This window comes from Osmia lignaria, chromosome 4 (genome assembly GCF_051020975.1).
Source record: "Osmia lignaria lignaria isolate PbOS001 chromosome 4, iyOsmLign1, whole genome shotgun sequence".
Classification (NCBI taxonomy): domain Eukaryota; kingdom Metazoa; phylum Arthropoda; class Insecta; order Hymenoptera; family Megachilidae; genus Osmia; species Osmia lignaria.
The window spans coordinates 7,218,602-7,241,742 of NC_135035.1; the positions used below are offsets into that span (position 1 = coordinate 7,218,602).

Sequence of the window (23,141 nt, forward strand, 5' to 3'; positions counted from 1 at the left end):
AAAGGGAACAAGAGGCAAGTTTAACTGCGCGTACATGCAGATTTAAGAGAGAACAAACGCCAGCGAACGCGGTGGACGTGGCCAGGTAACATTTTAATCGCTTTCCAAGGCTTGCCCCGTGTAAACGAGCCCTAACGAGCCGGACGCTGATTCCCCATGCAGGAGGATCGTGTGTTACAGCTGAACCGGTGCACGCAACGTTTTTAATTAATTGCGAGCCAATTAAGCGGCGTTACAACGTTACATGCTTCCACCATGCGAATCGGGATGCTAGCCCAGCGTTAATCGAAAATTAAACGAGCAAAGTCGATTAAGACGTTACTGATCATCAACGGGAACCTATTCCTTTATTTTAACGCTCAGACGATTCTTGATGCGAATCTAAAATTATACGTTACAGAGTTTTGTAATTAACGCCAGGATATGAAGATGGAAAATTTGTTTTCTAACACTCAATTTTTAATGATGTACGATTAGTATATTTAAAATTGAAACGAAGGAAATAAAATAGTAAAACAGCCAGCAGGAACGAGGAACACGAAAAAAGATGAACCATGTCGACGTGTACCGCAATTTATCCATTGCGCCAGTTTAGCTCAATCGTTCAAGGATCACTGTCTAGAATTACGCGTGTGACTCTTTCGAAATGGAAAGGGTTCTGCTGACAAGCATCGAATCAAGCTTATTGCAACGCTGAATTGAGTTACCAAACCAGCGTTATAAACTTTACCCATAAAACTGTGTAGCAACGAAAATGTTTTAACAAGAAACCATCAGGAAAGAAAAGAAAAGAGGAAGATCCACAAATTATTAACTAATGATTTCAACCCTCCTTAGTAATAACTAATATTTGTGGGGTTAATTTGTGGATCTTCATTCTCTCTCCTTTTCTTTCCTGAATACAGAATATTTTCCGTAACAGCACCAAAGGGAAGAAAAAATTTTGATGGATCCTTACCCACCAAACAGAAGTACAATAAACAAGGAAGAAAATAAACGTACCGATGAATCAGCTGCTAAAACGATCCAGAGGGGATAAAAAAAGTAGGGCCGAAAATAAATGTATAATGGGGCTGGACAGCAGCTAAGAAATACAAGAATGAGTTTGGTCATCGTACGTTCGAAATAAAGCGGTCTTCAGTAAACCCTTTTGAATGTGGCTCGTTCAATCGAGCACTCGACGAGGAAAGAGAAGGAGGCGCAAATCAAGAGGGAAGTCTGGATTATCACGATTACAGCTGCTCGAACAGCACCGCGAAGAGGAATATCGATCTTGCCACCTTGACACGAGCCTGCAGATGTATCTTGATCGCGATACGCGGCCGAGAATCGACAGCTGATCGACGCGTGGACGATGATCGCGCACGATGAAAAAGCAGATCATCGGTAAGATTTCGACGAAGGTACCTTCTTTTTTTCAGGGATTAAACGTGACAATGTAAAAGGGAGCTGCTGCGAGGGTGGTTGAAAGATCGCTGACGAGTCACGAAGGTGAGAATCTCGAAAGAATGATCGTAATCCTCGTTTCCTTCTAATCGTCGGCGAAATTAATCATTTAGACCTGTCGTTCAAAAGTGGAAAGTTATGAATTGCACCACGCGTGGTACTTAGCCAATGCAATTTGCTCGTCATCAGAAAGCCCGGAAGACGTTGAACACTTTAAAGCCGGCTAATGACACGTTTCCAACGCGGTTTTCACGACCGTGAGCAACGGAACCGTTGCACTCGAGCCACCGAAAGCCAGGTCGTCCCCTCTAATTAAGAGGAGGAGGGTGAAAGAAAGGAATAATAATTCGAACGATGCCCGTGATTCTTCGAGCGTGATTGCACCGGCTGTATCTTCGTTCGCTCTTCATTAAAAGGACCACTCGAGAGAACTAATGGCACGGTTCCTTTAATGTCTTCAGCCGGCCACTTCGCGGCCTTTCAACGCGAGTATGGTACAATTTCGTTCCTTTTTTTTTCTCTTTCGTTCCTTTCATACGTGTCCAGCAAGAATAACAAGTATATTAATTGAGCTTTTATTCAATTTCGTTGGTAATCGTTATTTTCTAAGGTACTTCTGTAAATTGGAATAATTTTATGCAAATTTCTATCATACATCATCGAGGAATTAATTTATGTTGAAAACACCCTTTGGTATCCATTTCTTGGCACGAAAATCCCATAAAACAGTCATATTTTTACTCTCATCTTTGAAAAACGTTTTACCTCGAGGACGAAAGGAAAGAAATAAAAGCGTAATCTTATGCTGGGAAAATACTACCATAGAATACTAAAATAAGGACGTTGGTTGCAGAAGACATTAAGTATCCCACTTGAGCGTTTTATAAGCGATTAAAGAGAGTTAAGATCTACTTAAGAACGATAATCCGGAAGGAATGAAAATGAAGAAAATAGAATCCTAGAAAAATCTTCAGGTTTATAGACCGTACAAAAAAAATGATTTACCATTCGGTCATATTTGTATCAGTATTCGTGGTGAGTGTGACTATCGTGCCATCCGTTTTCCAAGGGTTAAAATGGGTTCTTTTATGGACTCTAAAAAATGTATCCTTTCACTGAACATTCTAATTGTATTCTTATCATAGGGAGATAAATAATATCTTAATATGGCGAAGGATAGAAAAGAGCTTATCTGGAAGAGTATAAAATACTCTAACTAGCAACAGGAATTTTTTATTTTTCATTTATTTCCATAAATTGAAGCAAAAATATTAATTTCTACTTTTTCTCGTCAAATTAAGTAAATCAATATTTTTCTATGTTCAGAATAAAAAGGAATTAATTGCCAGAAAATTTCCTACAAACAACCCCGTACTATTGTGGGAGGTACGAAGCTTTTACGATATTCCGTCGAACTTTACGAGGGAGCGATTGGACTCGGGCCAACAAAAGTGGCCTACCGTAAACCCTTTCCGTGTTTGACCTTTATTGTTCGAAACGTGTAACGCACGTGTGCACGCAGGAAATTCCCGTGCTCACGCTGACAAGCGCCGCTATTACAAGAGAATCGTATCTTTCACGTTGGAAACGGGACTGTAAATTAAAACAATGTACCACTATTTTATCCGTCGCAATATTCCCTGCAATACTTAATGCGTTTCCATTGTAAAGCGGCTCGGAGAACACGGTCCCGTTGAAAGCTCGTCCAAGATCGGCTGGAAAATATGAATTCCTTTATCGAGTTTGTTTCTTCTTTCCGTTGGACAATTTATTTTTTTTTTCTTCTCGTGTCCGCTCTTTTGTGTCAGTCGATAAATTTTTCGGGGAAAAAATGGTCAACTCGGTGGTTTCACGAGAGAACGAACAGGCAGGCGTGAGTTATTTTCGAGCCGTGAATGAGGTCATCTCGGGTCGGCTGCGCCCAGACCTAACCACCGAGGATAAATCGGTCGTATTTTCGAACAGTCGATACGGGAACGGCTTCCGTGGAATCGACGTCGATTTTCGTGGAAGCGGTAGCCCCATTTTTCGGGGACATTGATGCCTCCGAAAATATTCCAATCGAACATATAGGGCGCGAGAAACAAGAAACGAATCTGTACACAAATGAATTTGTTTTGGTGCTGTTGGTGGTCTCGTAAGCCGTGTTTGCGTCGTAGAAATAATTATTGCATCGTAAAGCATTTTTCATTTCAAACAGAAACGAACGGACCAGCCTAGGGAGGGAAATAAGAAGATAGAAGGGAAGAAAAAGGTGATGGAGCTGTACAAGGATGAAATATCCCCGCTAAATTTGTCCGCGCGGAGCGGCAATATTTTTCACCTGGCTTCACCCTTTTGCCCGCGAACCAGGAGCTCTCTCCTGTGACAGGATAACAGAACGACGCCACGGTCGGATATTTACGTCACCAAGGTGGAGACCGAAAGACGGAGGTGCTTGCACGGAAGACACGTTTGCCTCAGTTTCGTGGTTGACTCACCTCTTGCACACTGACAATGAGTCACTGCCTTATTTATACCGTGTTATACGGACAAACGGTATGATCCTCTAGCAATATGGTACTTTATATGGTGTCAGATTGGAGCGAGAATTGTCGAAACATGGAATTCAACCCCTCTTTTGTTAACCGTTTCACTTCTAAATACTCTAGACTTTCTTTTTCATTTCTTCATTTCTTTTCCATTCACACCATTATAATCTGATAACACATGGCGTGTAATTAGTAATATGCATTGATGATTTTCATTTGAAACAAATTATGAACGCATATGTGCGCCCATATAGTAGTCAAAGGGTTAATCCTTTACTGAAGCGCTCGTAGCGAAAGGGTTATTTATGGAAATTGCTTTAGAGATGATTATGGAAATTTTTGCATAACCCAATAAAAGCGAAGATTTGTCAAATGGACGAAGATACCGAGATCCGGTGCAGAGTTCACCCTTCCCTGAATGCGTTTCGATGTTAGGCGACTGGTTAAGAACGCTAGGGGTAATATTTCAGATTCGCGAGGAGAAAGGTGTGAGTTATCGCAACTCCTCCTGCTGCGGCGTGTACAGTTTGATGGTTGAGCGGTGGGCTACATTATGGGGAGCCTTGTAAAAGCTGTTGGTCAATTCTGGCGACAAAGTGGCGCGTTTTAGTTCGTGCCGTTTTGCTGTTATTCCTTCGCCGAAGAGAACGGCGCCTCGGTGTTCTGCTCTTGTACTTAAGCAGAAATTTGCATACGTTGATGAACGATGCGGTTTTGCTTATGAGGTACTTTGTAATTTCTTCTTCGTGTTGTCTCGAGACAACCAGCTCAATTGTAATCAAACTAAGAATAGCATTCCAAAATAACGTTTCGATGATTTTCGTCATCGTCATCGATCGTAATTAGAATCGGATGAGGTAGCCGGTTCATGCGAATGTCCTTAAAAGCTTGAAAGCCCTGCCGCTGGCAAAAACCGATCGTTTAACGGACATTGCAATTTGTCCCGTCGACAAAACACACGAGCGGAATGCGTATTGTCTACCCATCGGATTATCCTCCTACTTTGGCTCTTTCTTCTTAAAAAAAACTCACCCAGAGGACAAAGGAATCATTATACAGGGTGTTCCACTTAACTCTGCCATCATTAATTATTTAGTTATTTTTAAATACAGAGAAAATCCCTCAAAGGAAATTAATCTAATTAAAATTTAAGGAACCTGAAATCATTCATTTTGGTTGGTTAAAAATCACAGGTACTATTCTATAAAAGATAAAATTGAAACTTTTTGGAAATGAACACCATCGACATAATTTTACATCAAATAACAAGATTCTCAGTAAGAAACAATGCAGAAAAGTGCAAGAATTGTTCAGCGACGTTCACCATAAAAAAGAAAAGAAGAACGTGGAATTCACACAACCTGAAGTCGAAAGACAGAATGATCAACCGTTTCTCACAGTATCTCTCACACGAGCACGAGAATTTCTCAAACATTGTCCCGTCGATTCCCTCTGACAATGGTATTTCCATTCTGCCAGCCGACAAACGTTCGATCTCCCTTGGTCCCATCGATCCTAACCGTTCCATGGTCTCCAGAACCCTTCCTCTGGTTCCCAAAATGGGCGATCCTGCTCGAAAAAGGACCATGGACGATCGTGGACGGGAAAGGTCGTGGTTGAAATGGAAAAGGAAGGCGAATTTTGTATATACAAGAATCTGCTCTCAAGTTGGGTCGTGGAGGTCAAAGTTTTAATTTTATTGAGATTTTTTAAGGACTTGGATTGATTAAAGCATGTTTCAACTTTTAATTTCTTTGCCATTCTTTGTAAATATTCCTCGAAAAATAAAGAAAATCTACTAATGCATATTAATGAAGATAGAATTTCCTTTTAAGGAGAAGATTTATTTCCCAAATTTTAGGAACTTTTAGAGAACACCGCAGGAAGAACGAAACGCCAGAGGCAAAGAGACAATGAAAGCGGAGCAAAAAGTCGAAGCCACAGGAAAGAAAGTCCGAAGAAGGCAAAAACCATGCACGTACACGGTCCATGGGACCGAGGGAACAATCAGCAACAATAAAATACGGCTGAGTCTTCGCGATAAAGCCACGTCGCGAATCCTCGTAGAGAATCCTCCGGCAAAAACGCATCGATTAAAAGCTAAAAACGTGAACTGACCAGTCTAGAGAACGCTTATATGTAGATACATCATTCACTTTGCACTTCAATAAAATAATTAAAAATTTTATCTGAATAATTAACAAAGTCAAATTATCAGATTTTGAAAATTTATTTATTATTTTAATTATTGTGTTCTGGAAAATATTCCTTTCTTCTTAGTTTAGATTTTGACATAAAGGAAAGGACGATGCTCTTATTTGGAGAAAGGAGAAAAGGGAGAAAGGTCGGGAACATCTGGCACCAATCAAGTAGCTGTATCTTCGAAATGTCGGCAAATCGTGAAAGAGAGTAGAACTACGATGCGGGAAGAAGAAGATGAAGAAGCATCGCTGAATTGGACAGTAACAAAAAACGATGCAGCGACAGTCCAACAGTGGATGGAAATATGAGACCAATTTATTTTGCAGAAGAAAGAAATACGGGGATACCAGAATTGATTCGACTAACTTAGCTGTTTTTCTGACAGACTGTAATTTTGTGGAATTGAAACTAAACAAGTGGGCGATAAATCACGTGGCAGCTGAACAAATCGTTCTCAAAGTGATACCCGATCAAGATTTGATACAATCGATAATCGATCTGATTATTATTATAATCTACTGCTTTTACAATAATCTTATGTCATCGCATCTTGTCTAATGATTAATAATTTAAACTAAAAGATAGGTGTACTCAAAGCCACTTGAAATAATTTATTTTTCGCACGATCAACGATAATATCGTCGTTTATGTCTAACGAACATAAGCGTGTATTCACGCTAACGTTAATACGAGTTCTTGCATGCGAACTGATGCATCAGAGCGAATTACTTGCATCAAGAAAACGATGTCCTGCAGCGATATTGCAGTGATCGAGCTCTGCGATTGACAGACGCTTGAAGAAACTCGTACTACTAGATAGTCTGAACGATGCATATTAAACGGGTAATTTGTCCGGAATTCTACAAAAATTACCAAGTGCAATATGTTTAATTGCATCAAGAAAAAATTAGCAGCCTGCAGATATTTTCTTTGCCAGTAGTATTATTCTGTTAAGCATAAAGCAATATTTCATGGGAAATAATTAAACAACTATCCATATTTAATTTGATTAATGAAGAAATTGGAAGGGAATACCGAAGGAGATATTGATTGAAAATTAGACCGCACAATTTCATTTAATTAATGATCCCGTCTGTGGTATCCTCGAGGGTTGATCCTTGTCTTTCGGCACACATCAAACTTCCAAGTAGACGTCACCCGTACGTGACGGGAATAACTTCTTTCCACCATATCGTTTTAGCACCATAGACGATGTGTCGAAGCATTCGGCAGGATTACACATGATGCTCACGTAACAACCTCCGGTCGTAAAAGGAGATAGAGCGAAGCTTCTACTTGGTCACACTTTTAATTAACAAAAACTTGAATTTCTATATAAATACCGTTCCCGAAATTCCGAGCATGGTAACTTTATATCGTCTCGAAGAAAATTCTTTAGATTTGTTCTAGATTTCTAAGATGAGAAAATTTCTGAGAAACACGAAAACTTTCCCTACATTGTAGCTACCAGAACCTATGCATTTAACCGCTTATCTTCAATCCCCATATCACGGTTGTCCGCTGCGGGAAAGCGAGGAAGATTGAGCATGGAAAAAACATGGAACTTGTACCGGCATTCTGGAGCAAGTAGATAATTCCCGCATAATGCCGCGTCCATGGGGGATGAGAAAGCCATGGGGACATTTTGCAATGCGAAAATTACACCAGCCTGAGAATGAAAATCATTACTAAAACTTCTAAATTCAAGGAACCAATTCTCTGTTAACTGCATTTAATCATCTTATGCACCTCGTCGGTGTGATGCAACGATTGCATTGTGAAGTGAAAGTGTGTCGGGTCATGAGAGATTCTGCATTCTCAAAGATTTATTCGAATGCTGCCCAACGAAACGAAATAATTACTCTTTTAGAGGCAATTATAATCAAAGTCGGCGAGTCAGACGAGGCTGGACGAAAAATTGTAGAAACTTCGGCGTCTTTCTCCTTGTCCCTTTCTCGTTTGTTCAATTTTCCCAGCCGACGCACCGCAACCGTGCGTGATGTGCATCCGCACGTGCGCGCAGGATAGATCCGGCCAAGTGCAACGCACAGAAAGATAAGGGCGGCAGTACATCATAGAGGCCGCATCCCGAAGGGGAAGGGACCGGCCCTTAGGAAAGAGCAGAGATCTTCGCACTAGATTGATATCCGGACCACACTCGGGATGCGTGATTGCGGCTCGCATTTGTGGAGACGGACAGGGTGCTCGAATGAGATTCGTTTGGAATTGAAAGGAGAGTGCGAGAATCTATTACATTGGACGTTGAAACATTGTGTGCCTGGAATTCCATATCACTGGGAATTTCAAAGCCGAGGATTGTTGGAATTCGTAGAAAATTGCCGAGAGAAAAGTTGCACAATGTTAAAAATTTATGAAAGATTTCATAGTTGAGAAATAATGTGGATTGAAAGAATTTCTTATTAATATTGAATTGAAAAATATTGGAAGCTGCTTCTGGGAAAATTTACAAGTCTCTGGTAGATGAAAGGGTAACTATTCATGGTTTAATATAATGGCAAGACGTTTGGACGTCGCAATGGAAACATTGGACGACTCGACGATTGGTTTGTTTTCGATTCCTGAAATAGAAGGTGCGGTCTTCTGGGAACATACGCCTGTAATTTCTCACGTGACCCCTTCATCTATTCGTAACTACTGCCTTCGTAAAATCCCTCGAAACGCGAGAACAGAGCTTTAAAAGAATCGCCTATAATAACGTCTCTGTGTATAGCTACCGCTTTTTAATGGACCATTACAAACTTCTTTTCTATTCTGCCTTCATAAATGCATAATGCATACAAACAAATTTGTTGCAATATTTTCATTTAAAAATAGGAAGTAACGTTAAAATTAAATAATAAATGATTTCTGATTTACTCACCAGTATAGGTCCACCATCCCTCAAGGAGGATGAAACTGTGGCGCCAAACCATTGAAGGGTTTTATTATCAATCTGGCTCAAACCACTCGGTACACTCGGATTTCTGACATGATTGTTCCCTGTAAACGGAAACGAATCTTCATCAGTCACAGTCACATTAGCGATTACTCTATCCTGCAATGATTAATGCTTAGATAAAAGTACAATACATCGTGTTTATTTCTAATTTTCACTGTGTTCCCTTTGTTTTCATTAATTATTTAACATTCCCTAAGTTATGGTTTTCAAATATTTATACAGAAAGAAGCAAATGTGTTCAACTAATTTGAAAGGTAATTATAATACCGTGGTCACGAGTGTAATAACAAATCAGCTGTCTAGCACGAAACGGGAAACACATTCAGGAAGAAAAAGACTATGACCAGTTGCTATCTAAATATTCCAACGTACGGTTACGCTCGATTACTGGAGGAATGCACAGATTTCCATGGACGAAGCTATTTCAGGGAATAACGTATGCCGTCATTCTTTAGAATCGGTCACTTAATATTGGAATTAAATTCCAGTAAATTGAAGAGGTATTTCTTAAGAATCACCAGCTCTTTCCAGCAATACCCGTCTGACTACGAACAACCTAATATTACAGGTTGTTATATCATGTACTTAATTTTATTTTACGTTACATTATGGATATTATAAAATATTTTGGTTGGTCCATCGCAAAGAAAAATAATTTTCTTTGAAACTTCAATAATTCTTTAAGATGTCAGCTTGATAAAAAGCAAGGTTCGAGCAGGTGTCATTGTAAAGAATTCTCAGCGAGTACGTCTTGCATTTTTCTTTCTCGATTTTACGAATGGAATGAACCCGTTAGCCGTATCGGTCGTGGTTAACCCTTAAACGGAAGTTGTCCTTCGCTTCCTACCCCTTAACTCGTGAACGTTGCTACTGCCACACGACTATGTCGATACCAGTAAATCGAGAAGTCCTTCGACGACCATATTTCAATCGATCGATGATCCATCGTTAAAAATCAATTGCACAATAGACGATTGTAATAAAAATTAGGCTAATATCGAGAGAAAATTTAATTTGACAACATCCAGGCAATTCATTTATATTAAACCAGATATAGAAAGTCTTTGTTCTAAAATTATACAACCATTTTCTCTATGACAGTCAGCACATTGAACGCCTCGCTAATTCGACCTCGACCCGACTAATTAAAATCGATGATCAACCGAACGGAAAAGGCCAATCCCACAATGGGAGCAATTATGAATTATCGGTGAAACGCTGCTTAATTTATACAGCTCTAATTAAAGGGACATCAATTAAGCAGTCGTTCGGGTTCCAGCATACTGCTCGATACGTCTGACCTTCCCTGAAGATCCTCAGGTGGCATCCTGCAAGAAATGCCGAACCTTCGTCGAGGCAGGGCCGTAGGTAGAACGACCTTACGGTTTTCTGTATTAGGTAGAGTCGGCTTCTTGCGTTGCACGGTTCCCGGTATCCCGGGACTGCCCGCCACGCCACTCTGACACTCCGCAGGGTGTAACCGAGGAGTATCCTCCTCAACGAGGAGCTCGGTCGAGTACCTGACGAAGTGAGTGACCTCCAGAAGCGGCGATTCGCTTCCTCGTACGCACGCGGAATCGAAGATACCAGGGAACAGAGATCTATCGATCAAGGGGCACGAGATCTAGAGCTACGTGACCTTGATGATGTGCTGGATAAGTCGATTTGTGGGAAAGTTTCCTTTGATATCTTGCAACGATGATTTTTTATTAAAGGTGATAATTGGCATTCTCGTAACTGGTGTTACGTATTCGATGCTATTAATAACACGAAGAGGAATTTTAATTATTTCACTCGGTTATTCGCGTTATCTTATCAACCTAATTTTACATTTAGATTCAACAACTCTGAACTAACAAGTATATTTTTTTTTTTCACGAGCTCGATTTAAAATAGTGATGAGTTAACTTACAGCCGGATTTAGATGGCGTTCGGATCGTCTATTTCAAAAATAGCCAGAGTTAGTATCGGGCAAAGAAGAAAACAATGTTATTATTACACAGGCGAAAGATTTAAAGCTACCGCTAAGGCTGAATTTATTTTTCGAATTCCAATTTTCTGCGAACTCTAGCTAAAAACGTTTCAATCATAGGAGGATAAATAATCTCTCGAATATGTTCAAAGAATTTCAAGTTGAAGGGTTAAGAAAAAACATTTTTTTTCTTTAATTTAACAGCACTTAATTTACTGTAAATTACCGTTAAATTGGACAAACGAAGGAAATAAAATAATTGATGCAATTTTCCACTCAAAAGGAACGAGAAATTCAATGGAAAATCGTACACTGTCAACGTGTGCTCGAACAGCAGTGGTAATAGATGGCCAGGACTATCGAGCACGACTCTAATTGGACAAGATCGAGGCAAGATCGAGCATACTATCACGCTAATTATCGATCAAAGCGAAGTGTCCGGGCGAGCAGCATTGACTAAGGAAGAGGACCGACTAATTGGATGTAACATGGGACCATGATCTTGTGTATGTAGTCTGTGAAAACGTCTCTTTATCAAGCGAGAATACTTATGCAGGCGCAGCGTTCACTAGAAGGGGAGAAATGTGCTCGTTCAGCAAAGAAACAGCGAACCTTTTACTTTCAACGTTCCAAAGAAACACGTATCAATTTTTTATTTAATTAAAGGGTTACTTATTTCTACAATCTGCAAAAGGGATCTTTAAGAATCCTATCTTCTCGATTCAGTCCGCCCGAGATCGCGCGGAATCGGTCCCGGTGATTTCCTACCGATTGCTTTCGCGCAGTCAATTACTTTCCCATCGGCAAATTATGGGTCCGGAATCGTGCTCGATACTCGCGATACGATCGTTACGAGGTGTGTAAGCGCGTCTAATTCGCGCCTGCATGATTCCACTAATTTGCATCGGGGCATTAGCGTCGGTTCTCGCGATACTCGCTTCTCCGCTGAAACGGTAGATCGTATCGTTATGGCGTGATTATTAATTCGAATGGCTGTCTGCTTAGGAATTTATGCTCCCTCGTGGCTTCGATATGGTCGACTGTACTCTACTGCTCGCCTTCATGGAATTGAGTCGTTACGATTTTTCCTAAGCTACGATAATAACTTTATTTTTAAGGACGTGGCTCTTTAAATTTCTAAGAATTTACATAATTTATTTTTAAGAAAAATGGCTCATTTTTGACGTGTGATTTTTTAACCGCCTCCAAGCCCCAAGTTACGGTAGGAAAGGTGATCAAAGAAACGTTGAAGATCAATATTCTCGAGGGTTATAGAACCTTTGATAGCGGAAGGGTGAACGAGAGGGTGGGTGGAAAAGACGCCAAGAATAGAACGTTCTACAGCAACTAAGTCGGCTGGTTTGCGGTTCCTGAGATTACGAAGCTCCTCGAGGGCTACGACAGCGGGTGGAAAGGCAGAATCTGGGTCAACAACTGCGAAACAGTGGAATACGAGATACAAGCCCTCGTTAGTAACACTATGTACACCGAGCTGCTGCCTTTCAAAGCCCACGGCGAGAACCCGAGTGAAAAAAAGAAAGAACCGGAAAACAGATATCGGATTGACTCTAAAGAAACTCCAAGAGTTAATCCTTCAAGAGTTTCCGGTGCACGATGGTACCTTTGTCTTCTTATAATGAAAAGTAGGCAATGTAATTTTCTAATAACTGATCGATCTTCACCTTTGCTGTCGAAATGTATCATCGTGCAACGATCGTCTGCCGCGATGTCGCACTTGTAAACTGCACCCCCTCTGTACACTCCGATCTGGGGTGTTTCAGCTTCCGGTGCGCCCACGATCGCCCTGTAACAAAAATTAGAAATCCATTTAGAGGTGATTCGATAATTCATTAATCTGATCATTGGTGTTAACAGGTCATCGGTTAATATTCATTATCGCGTCGTTAAGGAAAGACGATGATCAGAACGTATTTCCGAGATTGAGGTCAGTGGTCACGAGCTATTTTGAACAGTGGCGCAAGAGTAAGTAACCGATCCGACCGACCAACTAGTTATTAAACCAGGTAACACACTTGCTACCGCAATTTTTATCGGTTTCATGGAACACTAGTAAACTGAACGGGTTATAGTCAGACACGTTAATTTATTAGAGACCTTGCGAAAAAAGAAAATCAATTTCTAATGCTTTGTAATCAACCTCCTTTTATCAAATCGTTCCAGGTGGACGTAGGCGTGTGCAGACGATCTAAAGATTGTTAGCCATGGTAATAGATCGTATAATTATCTTAAAAGGGTGTGCCTAACCGGGGGTTGTACCTTGAAATCACCCTGACCTATAGCGTGATTAATATTGACTATATGCAGATTAAGTATACGCCTTCGAACGTGATACACTGATTGCTATCTGAATCCTTTAGAAATATTAACATTGCTCAGGCAAAGTCGTTATGAAAATAAACTGGTCGTAGTGTTACATGATTTTTAAGTTATCGGCCTTGCTATTATATTCTTGTCCACCTTGGATAATTTTCTTATTGAAATTACTTTATCTTTCTAACGTTTTATAAAAATATTAAGATTAAAGGAATTTAAGAAATTTTAAGAAAATTAGGAAAAATAAATTTCCCAATTATTAAATTCAGAAAAAGATGGAATAATAGTCTAAAGAGTTAGGTCTGGGTCGACATCTGTTTGTAATGTTAAATTTTCTGAACCACGCTAGAACACTTGCACTTCACAACCCCCATGTGTAGTAAAATTAGTATTATGGGAAACGGAACCCAGTGACCGCAAACTATACACACGTGTATGTTCAACGATGCCTGTAGGTCCACTTCCTGTCAAATGTATGCCCGTCACGAACGCAACCGAACGGAAGCTGAGGTTCGTGAACCAATAAACGTGATTCATAAATTGCATTGCACACTTCTATCGATAGATTTACATGATATCACATATCGCTATAAATAAATCGTTGAATTATCAAGGCTACTTTAAAATCTATATATTTTATTTAAACGAATCTTGACGTCCAATTGTTTGGCAGATGTGCCGCGTTAATAACAAACGTGGGTTGCAAATGACGCCCACTCTATTTTTTCTTTTTTACTCTTTTTTTTGGAATCCTGAGGAACTATAATCACCGATATGTGACGCATGCACCAGATCGGGAATGCAGGGGCGAACCGGTCCCTGAAATACTAACACCTCTAGAACTCTTTCTTTTTTTCTTACTCTCATTATCCTTTTCTTTCTTTCAATTTTTATAAATTTCTTTCCTGATAAATTTTGTATTTCATATATGATTCAATTCTTGTGTGATATTTCTTGGAGTTATTTTGGTACACGACAATGTTTCTAATCTTTATTATATCTATTCTTTGTCCTATATGTATGTTCCCTTTCTCTACCATTCTTGTACCGTTATTAACTATAAACACGATTCGGTGATAGTTGAGGTGAGGTGATGTTGTGAATAGCAGTGACAGTAGGCGGCAAAGATGGTCCGTCGCAAGAGGCAGGTTGAGCGAGGACAAGCAACCTGACATCGAGGGAAAGTTGAAACCTTGTTGATTTATACAATGCCAGTCCAGTTTGGAGAACAATTTAGATTCCTTTTTTTATTTGATGGCTACATGAGCCAGTGCGTGTACGGCTGACTATAAAAATGACAGGTTTTAGATGAATCGCTATTTCTGACCATTGATAGAAGTTTCAGGTCAAAGCATTTAATCTTGTTTTCTCCGTGTCACTACTCATTTTTTATTTAATAAACTTTCAAATCTATTATTATCTGTATATATAAAGGAAAGATCAGTCTCAAATTTGTAATAACATTTTTGATAACCGTTAATTTGCTTTAATTTGCATATCAACTCGTTAACGAGTACTAGCTTGTGCCACACACTGACCACTCTACTGATATCCTTGTCTTATCAGACTCTTAAAATAATATTGCAGAAACCTCAAGATTGCATACTGTTTCATACATCTTTAAGATGCAATAGGACACCAATAAAAATAGAATTAACTAATTAACTAATTAACTAAAATTCGTAGTTCAAAGCTCATGAAATCATTTTCCATTCGTTTGTAAATCATTCACAATAGCCAGTCAGTTATGTTCGAGTACTTCAGATTTATAGGGTGTTGCATCCATGGAACGTGCTAATGAAGGCATGCAGCTGCACCTCCCAACGTGCAGGTGCAGTGACTTAGCGCGTTCTAAATTAGCTCGCGAAATAATTTATGGATGCATTTTTAGCAAAATTTGTATTCTTTATTCTTCAAAATCTCAAAGATCCTCATCTATGTCCCAAATAAAAATTTTTATCTGCAATCAAAGATCCTACAAAATGAGCAGGAATCTAAGTGTTAACGATTACGAAGTTTCGAACGACTCAATAACACCATACAGCCATAATTCGATCGGAATTTCAATGAGGATTCACAAAAAAGCAACAACACCATGCGTGTATATCCACGATGGAAAACGAGTGGTTGAATAAATCAACAGTGAACGTGTAAGCTATGAAAACACCGCATTAGATTACCTGCGGCAATCAGTGTCTGTGAATGCATCAATGGACCGATAAATAAATTCATCACGAGCCTTCGTCGAGATCCAGAAGAAAAACGTTCAACAAATTACGACCGACTATCCTTTTATGTCGCTCGTATTTATTATGAAATCTGTCACGAATTGTGCGCGAGCTTTCTTATCTGAACTGTTCCTTAAACGCCTCAGGAATCTGCAACATCGAAACGCGTAAAATGTACGCTATTTTATAATTGTTGAAAAATCCTTTCGCTGTTCAATCACCATCTTCAAAAGCAACGATTCCCCAAGGATAAATCACGGTTTTTTTCACGCGTAACGTGCAATCAACATGGACTAACGCATCAATGGGCCGATAAATAAATCCATCGAGGTATCGTTGGACGAAGAAACATCGCCGGATTACGCGACAGCCCGTGGCCTTTTGCGCGAGCCAACAGGCGGAGAGTTTCGCGTATCGCGCGGTGAAAATCGCGCGCAATGAATTAGAGAACGGCCGCGAGCGGCGGATTCAAGCCTCTTCGTATATAGCCGGACGAATATCGGCGTCCCTTTATTCTTGGCACGCGAGGACGTCGTATTGACTTATATCGCGACGCGACGCCGGACAGACGCGCATTCGTAAGCCCGTATTTGGCGAAATCGGACGGCTCCATTCGCGATCTTCCACGAAACGCGCCTCGCTGAAAATCAGCAAATTTACATGCGTAATCGACTGACTGAATTAAAATGACTATGACCGTCATTCTTTCCAACGTCGAAAGTAAGCTCAAATTTGCTAACTTCCGCCACACAACCGCTGCAATCGTAGTAACTCGTGTACGTGCATCGAGAATGACGATTGTAATGCAGCCTCGGTATTTCAAGCCGGAAATCACGTAACACTTTAAGTCCCTACAAAGGGAAGTGGCTTCTATACGTCCATGGAAAGTGTTACGTATAACCCGACGAGTCACGTAAGTCAGTAAAATCCGATGATGCGTTTTTCTGATCAATCTCGCTCGCAATCGTATAATTTAAACGGAGAACGATTAATCTCTTCGACGTCTAAAAAATTCACAATGGTGAACGAAAAAATAATAAATCTTTACAGACGGTTCCAGTGAAATTTATTTCCACGAAATCAATCGAAAGGTAAAATCTAAAAACATGCTAATGGAAGAGAATATGAAAGGGACAGGAACGATGGAATACAAAATCCTTTCGAACGGATTTCTAATTCCTGATGCATCAATATTTATCAATGGAAAGATCAAACGCAGTTGGGTGCCATCCGTCCGACAGATTTTTGGAGTGAAATTCTCGATTAAGGTACGGAGTTCAGCGAACTCCGGCTTCTTCACGAGGAACGCGCGTATGGTAATGAGCTTGTGCGTGCTAGGAAACTTAAAACCAGGTAGAACACATCTTCCGTACGATATGCACGTGCAACACGGATGCATTATCACCGGGCATAATGCAATTCCTCTAAAATGGCTGGTCGAAAAATTGCGAAATTTCTTCGAGATTCTATTACATTAGAGTAAAATAATCGTAAAAATTTGATATTTTATGCTGTATCCTTCAATTGTTAATAAATTGAAATACGTTTTTACCATTACTTTAGTCAGAAAACGTATCGCGATCATTTCTTATTAATCTATTCCCGATTCGAAATGTCACATGAATATAAAAATATAAACCATTTTATCTGATATTTACTGAAACGAACGTGTCTCGAGGTAGATCTCGTTTCGATTTATCCTCGAAAGAGGAAAAAATTGTACTTTCTAAATCGGCACGTTGAGACGTGATACGAAAAACGCAAAACGATTCTGTATCGTTGCACATTTTATTGATCTAACAGCTGATGCCTCTTTAGCCCTTCACAAAGCAGAAACCGAATTTTAATGAAATAAATGAAAGAAAATGAAAGAAATATTCACGGTTCCAGTGCTAACGGATTATTCCAATGTTTCGTTGTGCAACAAGAATTTAAGGGACACGCAATGTCTGGACGCACGATCAGTCGATGACGCAAGGCGAACGGAGGCGTATCGAGGCTCTGCTACTTTATAAGGAGCACCTCCTCACGCACACCATTTGCTTTCCACTGTACAGCGAAATCGAAGTGTACGCAAGTGCGTGACAGGTAAACTTAGGTACGATTGTCCTGTTAACGTGTCGATCCGTGGAATCTCAATGACGCGAAGGGTGGTATCCCTTCACTGTTAACCTAAGTACTTTCAGCTGAAGTTACCTAAGCTCTCGTTTAAGAGGTTTAAATAAGCTATAAATTAATTGAACAATCGAGATGGGATATTGTAAGGTAAACATCGACAGGTGACTGATTGTGAATTCATGCGTTGAAAGCGTGCAGGTAATATTGAAATTACCGGGACGCATCGCCACGCGCGGATTGTATTCTAATTAACAGCCGACAAAGGGAAGATTTCCGGGTGCACAATAATTTTTTGATCCTATCAACAGGAAATCTTCGGGCCAGTCGGAATTTTAATTTTCTTTTTGACGTTCGAGACGAAAAAGAATTCCGAACGCTGCGATCAAAACTTTTCATTTTCACTTTGTTTTAACATCAATCCAAACACAAATAGCTTCACAGGGAGATTTAATTATTTTCGCTAATTTACATTGCCGTTGCGTACGAACTACGTTCGTTTAATGATCATTAGGATGTTTAAAATTGATCTCACGAATTGTTGCACGGTAGAAACGACATGGTTGTACCTTCCAGAATCGTAAATTCCTCCAGTCTATCTCGGTCACTAGCAATTATAGACTCAATTGAATATTCCACGAGCGTAATTTACATGCGGCTGGTAGCGTAAGCACGCGAGACGGAGCGTATGAGTGTCTCTTTGAATGAATTCAAGGCCATTCAGCGGGTTCGATTAGCGATCAAGATTAACTGTGCCTCGTTCTTGTGTGAATTTACAATTCACTCGGTGCCGCGAGCTCGCGGTAGCAAAAACAACTGCTCGCAGAAAATTTCCTTTCGTACGTGTGCAGTCGCGAGCATCGCCTGCGATTCGCTCTACGTCACTTTTTATCAAACCTTGAGCTTTAAATCTGTGTACGCGATACAAGTGGCATTTAATAACATCTTTGAGTAACGGAATATCAAACTGCATATTCGTAGACAGATTATGAGCGCATTGAAACGTAGAAATCCAAGGAAAAACACGTAGGCGACGAACGACTTTCGTTTCCAACCTGAGGCTCGAACGACTTTTCTAGACAACCACGAATGGACAGAAGACGTCCATGTGGGCGCCAGATTTGGCGAAACTTGGGAAACGAACGGTCCTCGCGTTGGTCCGGCTTGAAACCGTGCAAATTCGTATGTTTCCTTGGCATTGTACTTATCAGACGAACACGTTTACTCAATTACGTCAACCGCGCAGCTAATAAAAGGTGTCTGCATTCCAAACGTATGAAACTCCTTCGAATTCATTCGCAATTAAATGACTGAACATTTAATCGGCGTGTAAGAACGAAGCAACTGTAATCGAGATCCAAGGATCAAGTACGAAGAATTGAAAAAAATGGAAACAATAAAATTAACATCGTAAGCTATCGTTGAATAAATAAATGATTGTAATACACACGAGCGAGCATAACGTCAGAGTCGAGATCAATCTGGAAAGTAACTGGGTCTTGACGAGCAGATTAATTGGTCGATTTTAATCGCATTAATGAAAGAGCAAATTAATCAGCATCGTTTCATCTGGGGTTACACGACGCGATGACCCACTTCCATCTATGGTACGGACAATACGACTACAGTTGCATCTTTTATGGTCTTGTTTATCTGCATTATCAGTCATTCGACCAATTAAACGAATAAATTGTCTCGGTACTTTTGTTATTGATTTCGAAGAAACTATTGCACATATCCTGTCTGGCAAACACGATATCTTTCCGCGTTATTAATCCAGCGGTTGATAAATGCAAAGGAATGTGCTTGCGTTAACTAGCTTTTCAAATTTTATAGAATCATATTCGAGAGTTCACGGGGTGAACTATAAATCTTCAGGACTGTAAAACGTTTCCCCGGTTCTCGAACCGTATTATCCCTCAGCTGGGCTCCAAGGAAACATGTGTCGAACAAGGTCCGTCAGGGTAACAATGCAATTTTGTCAAAGTGAAGCGTAGGTGAGTCGTTCCGTTGCCATATGGTGGACAGAACCGGCAGGGTGGATTCGAGGAACGGAAATTTCGAAGGGAAACGAGAAGTCGACACTGACCATTTGGATATTCAACAACCTTGAGAACCTCCATGGGTGCCGAAGGACGTTGGAAGAATCCTCCGATAGAAATGGACACACCTACGCGACGATTACGTTCGCACTGTTTATCGGATGCGACACGTACGACTGGGATATTCCAGTGTCGACACACGTACTCGCAATTGTGATCTCAAGCATATCGCGAATCAGCCGGTAGCGAGACGTGACAGCGACACGCGATACTCTCTGTCAATTCGCGTTACCACCGCTGTCAATGGCCCTCTCCTGTCTCTGATCTACGAATTGATATAAAAATGCGACGGCCACCGACACGTGGCTGCGCGTCGACCGCCCAAGCGCAATTGCAACGTCTGCAACCCTTCTTCGCGATAAGAAACACGCGAATCCAACCCTCGCCAAGTCGGCACCGTGCCAGATCTGACGTAAGATTATATTTTATGAATAATGATAGGAAAGATATAAACATGGTGTGCAATAAATTTGTTCGTTATTATAATCCAATTAATTAGATCTTGAAAAGATAAAAACGCTGGTAGCATGCAACGGCAGCCTCGCTATAAATTAGTCGGCTAAGGCGCTTCTAAATTACTTAACGAGCCGTTTCAATTGCACTCTCACGTTGCCAATGCTTAATGACTTTCGCATACGAGTCATTATGTCACTCACGACGCTAGGAAAGCGGCTACACTGCACGTGACGTAAAAATCACGTAAACACACATCGGGTATCATCTGTTAAGTCACGTTTAGCGGAGTGTCTTGAGGAATAATTATGGGGCGCGAGCAGGCGTCGATTAATTACAGAAATATGCGCTGCTTTCTTGAATTAATGTACCGAGAGAAATACCGGAAATGCAGCTATACGGCACTTTAAATCATCTTGGGGGAGAAAATATTTGATACAGATTTTATCTGAAGCTTTGCGAGTGACAAAATCAGTCGAACTTCGTTTTCACGGCGTTAGCCATCGGAATTGCCAGCTGGCAGCGAAATGAATCATTAAAATTTCACTTCTCGAGCGACATACGGAGGAGCAAAAAAATCGCACCGCACCGGCGAGACGGTAACTCATTTACGAAAGCTTGTTTTTCTTTTATCTGGCTACCGAACTGCTACCACCTGGCCCCCGTACCCGGGCGCAAACGTGTTCTGCACGTGTGTAAGAGCATTTGCACACGTGTTTGCATGCGTTCAGGTAAAGGTAATAGGCCTGAGGCAGTCGGTCCTCCTTCGGATAATGACACAGGTAGAGCTTCGGGCACGTGCCTCACGCGATCCTCATTATCTCGGCTCTCCTTCTATCCTCTCCTTCTTCCTCCTCGTCAAGGAAGCAGGATACGATTGAAAATGGTCAAATTTCCTGTCTCACCGCGGGTAAACGTTCAGCGCATCAGAATTTCTATCATTTTTATTTATAGATCCTTTATTTTTATTCGAATTTATATCAAGATTCACCCACCCTTCTTTTGAGCGCATGATATAAAACAAGATATATAATCTGATCAAACGTTCCATTCCTCTTCTTGCACCAGCCACAACTCGTTAATTTCACGGCATCGTTAAAGCAAAGAAGAGGAACCCGTCACCCCTCCGATGTAATTAAAAGCGTCCATGTCTTTCGTGGCATCGTTTACGAAGCAAAAGGAAAAAAATCATCAATCTGCATCGTCAAGATCCATCAGTATCAACGCCGTCTCGACGCGAATCAATAATCGATCGGAAGGTGTGCCAGGCACGCAAAGGTGGGCGGCGAAGACCCATGGAGGAATAAAAAGCGATGAATAACGCGATGTCTTGGAATTACTCTTGTACTCTTCAAAGAACAATCGCGGCTACCGTTTGAATCTAAGGTTTCGAAAAATTAACCCTTTCGAGGCAGGAGGCATTGCATTTTAATCAACATTGAAAAATAAAAGTAAAGTAATGAAAGATAAAAGAAAAGTTTAGCGTCAGAAAACGAACGTTTACTGTTCGTGACAAATACTTAAAAGCGGAAAGCGAACAACCGATAAACGTCGATCCACCCTAACTTTGTTTCGTTTCGCCGACCGGAAACGAGAAAATTGAATACTCGTTTCCTCTTCCACCGACACGCTCCGTAAGCACCAGTTTCAAAGGAATACTATGAAACATTTGCAAAATTATACGAAGAAAATATTTATGAAAAATCTTCCAATACTAATTTCTGATGTGAATTTTAAGTAATTCTCTTCGTTATGAAACTACAAAGATATCATGGTTTCCGTATTCAGCTATCAACCGATAAGTTTGCTCTGAAATTGAGAAATAAACGACAATTCGCAAACTATGGCAATGTCTTATCACTGATAAGAAGCACATGTTTCTCAGAACTTTCAGCGAAAAGTCTAATCGTTTATATTAGAAAGTAAATAGACAAAGAGAAACTAGTTTCACTTCGTAGAAACGTTCGTCAACAAACGTTAGTAATATCTCTTGAATAATTAATTCTACGAGCAAACAAGACAGTCTTATCTATAGAGCGTCGCTCGTATGGACGGCTGTAATCGTAGTTTTATCGTCGCGGTGCCGTCTTCGGCTCGTGAAATAATTTTTATATTTAGCGCTCGCTCTGACTCGCCGGTTTCGGCGCGAGTAATCAAATCCGGGAAAAGAACGAGTCATCGAGAAGCTGCAATCAGACGTCATGCCTCGATTAGTACCTGACTGCTTCGTCTTCTCTTTTATTCCTTCGTTCGCGTGGCTGTGTAAACCCGCGCCTTTTAAAGGCTTTCAACTGACTGACTCATAATTGACGATGGTGTCACCGAAATGAATATACGAAAAAATAAGTTGAACTTGTGGAATAAGATGGGAAGTAAAACCATGAAAATTTTGACTTAAAATAATAAATATTCAAATAATTATATAATCAACCAGCAATTATATATAATATTTCTGCGATAAAATCATTCCAGTTTAACCCAGATATAAGAAAGATAATACCGTTCGTCGAAGATGTCTGTGGAGTCTGATGTGGTCACAGATTAGATTGCATCTGAGTGCAACGACGCTTGCAACGGTATGCATAGTAGCATAGCGGGAGGTCGGATCACAATTTCAAATTCCAGGAAGGGCCGATTGGTGGAGGTCGGAAGGGAAGGTAGGTTCATTGAAGAACAGCAAAGGTAGTAGTGTAAATAGTAGATCGAACGTGGAGATTAACGAGGTATTAATCAGAGCACAGCGAGAGCGAAGAGCCGCCCACGTAACGGAGCTACGATGACCTAACATCCTGTATCGCA

The 23,141-nt window shown here is 40.5% G+C and overlaps 1 protein-coding gene across 3 annotated transcripts in view; it reads right to left on the reverse strand.

The window, feature by feature from the left end:
- Positions 1-23,141, reverse strand: part of if (integrin subunit alpha inflated) — a 51,869-nt gene that overhangs the window by 24,743 nt on the left and 3,985 nt on the right. For all 3 annotated transcript variants that reach the window (XM_034322386.2, XM_034322385.2, XM_076688097.1), the window contains exons 2-3: positions 12,793-12,914; positions 9,061-9,179 (exon numbers count right to left, since the gene is read on the reverse strand). In XM_034322386.2, coding sequence (XP_034178277.2) covers positions 9,061-9,179; positions 12,793-12,914 — 241 coding nt within the window. The remainder of the gene's footprint in view (positions 1-9,060; positions 9,180-12,792; positions 12,915-23,141) is intronic.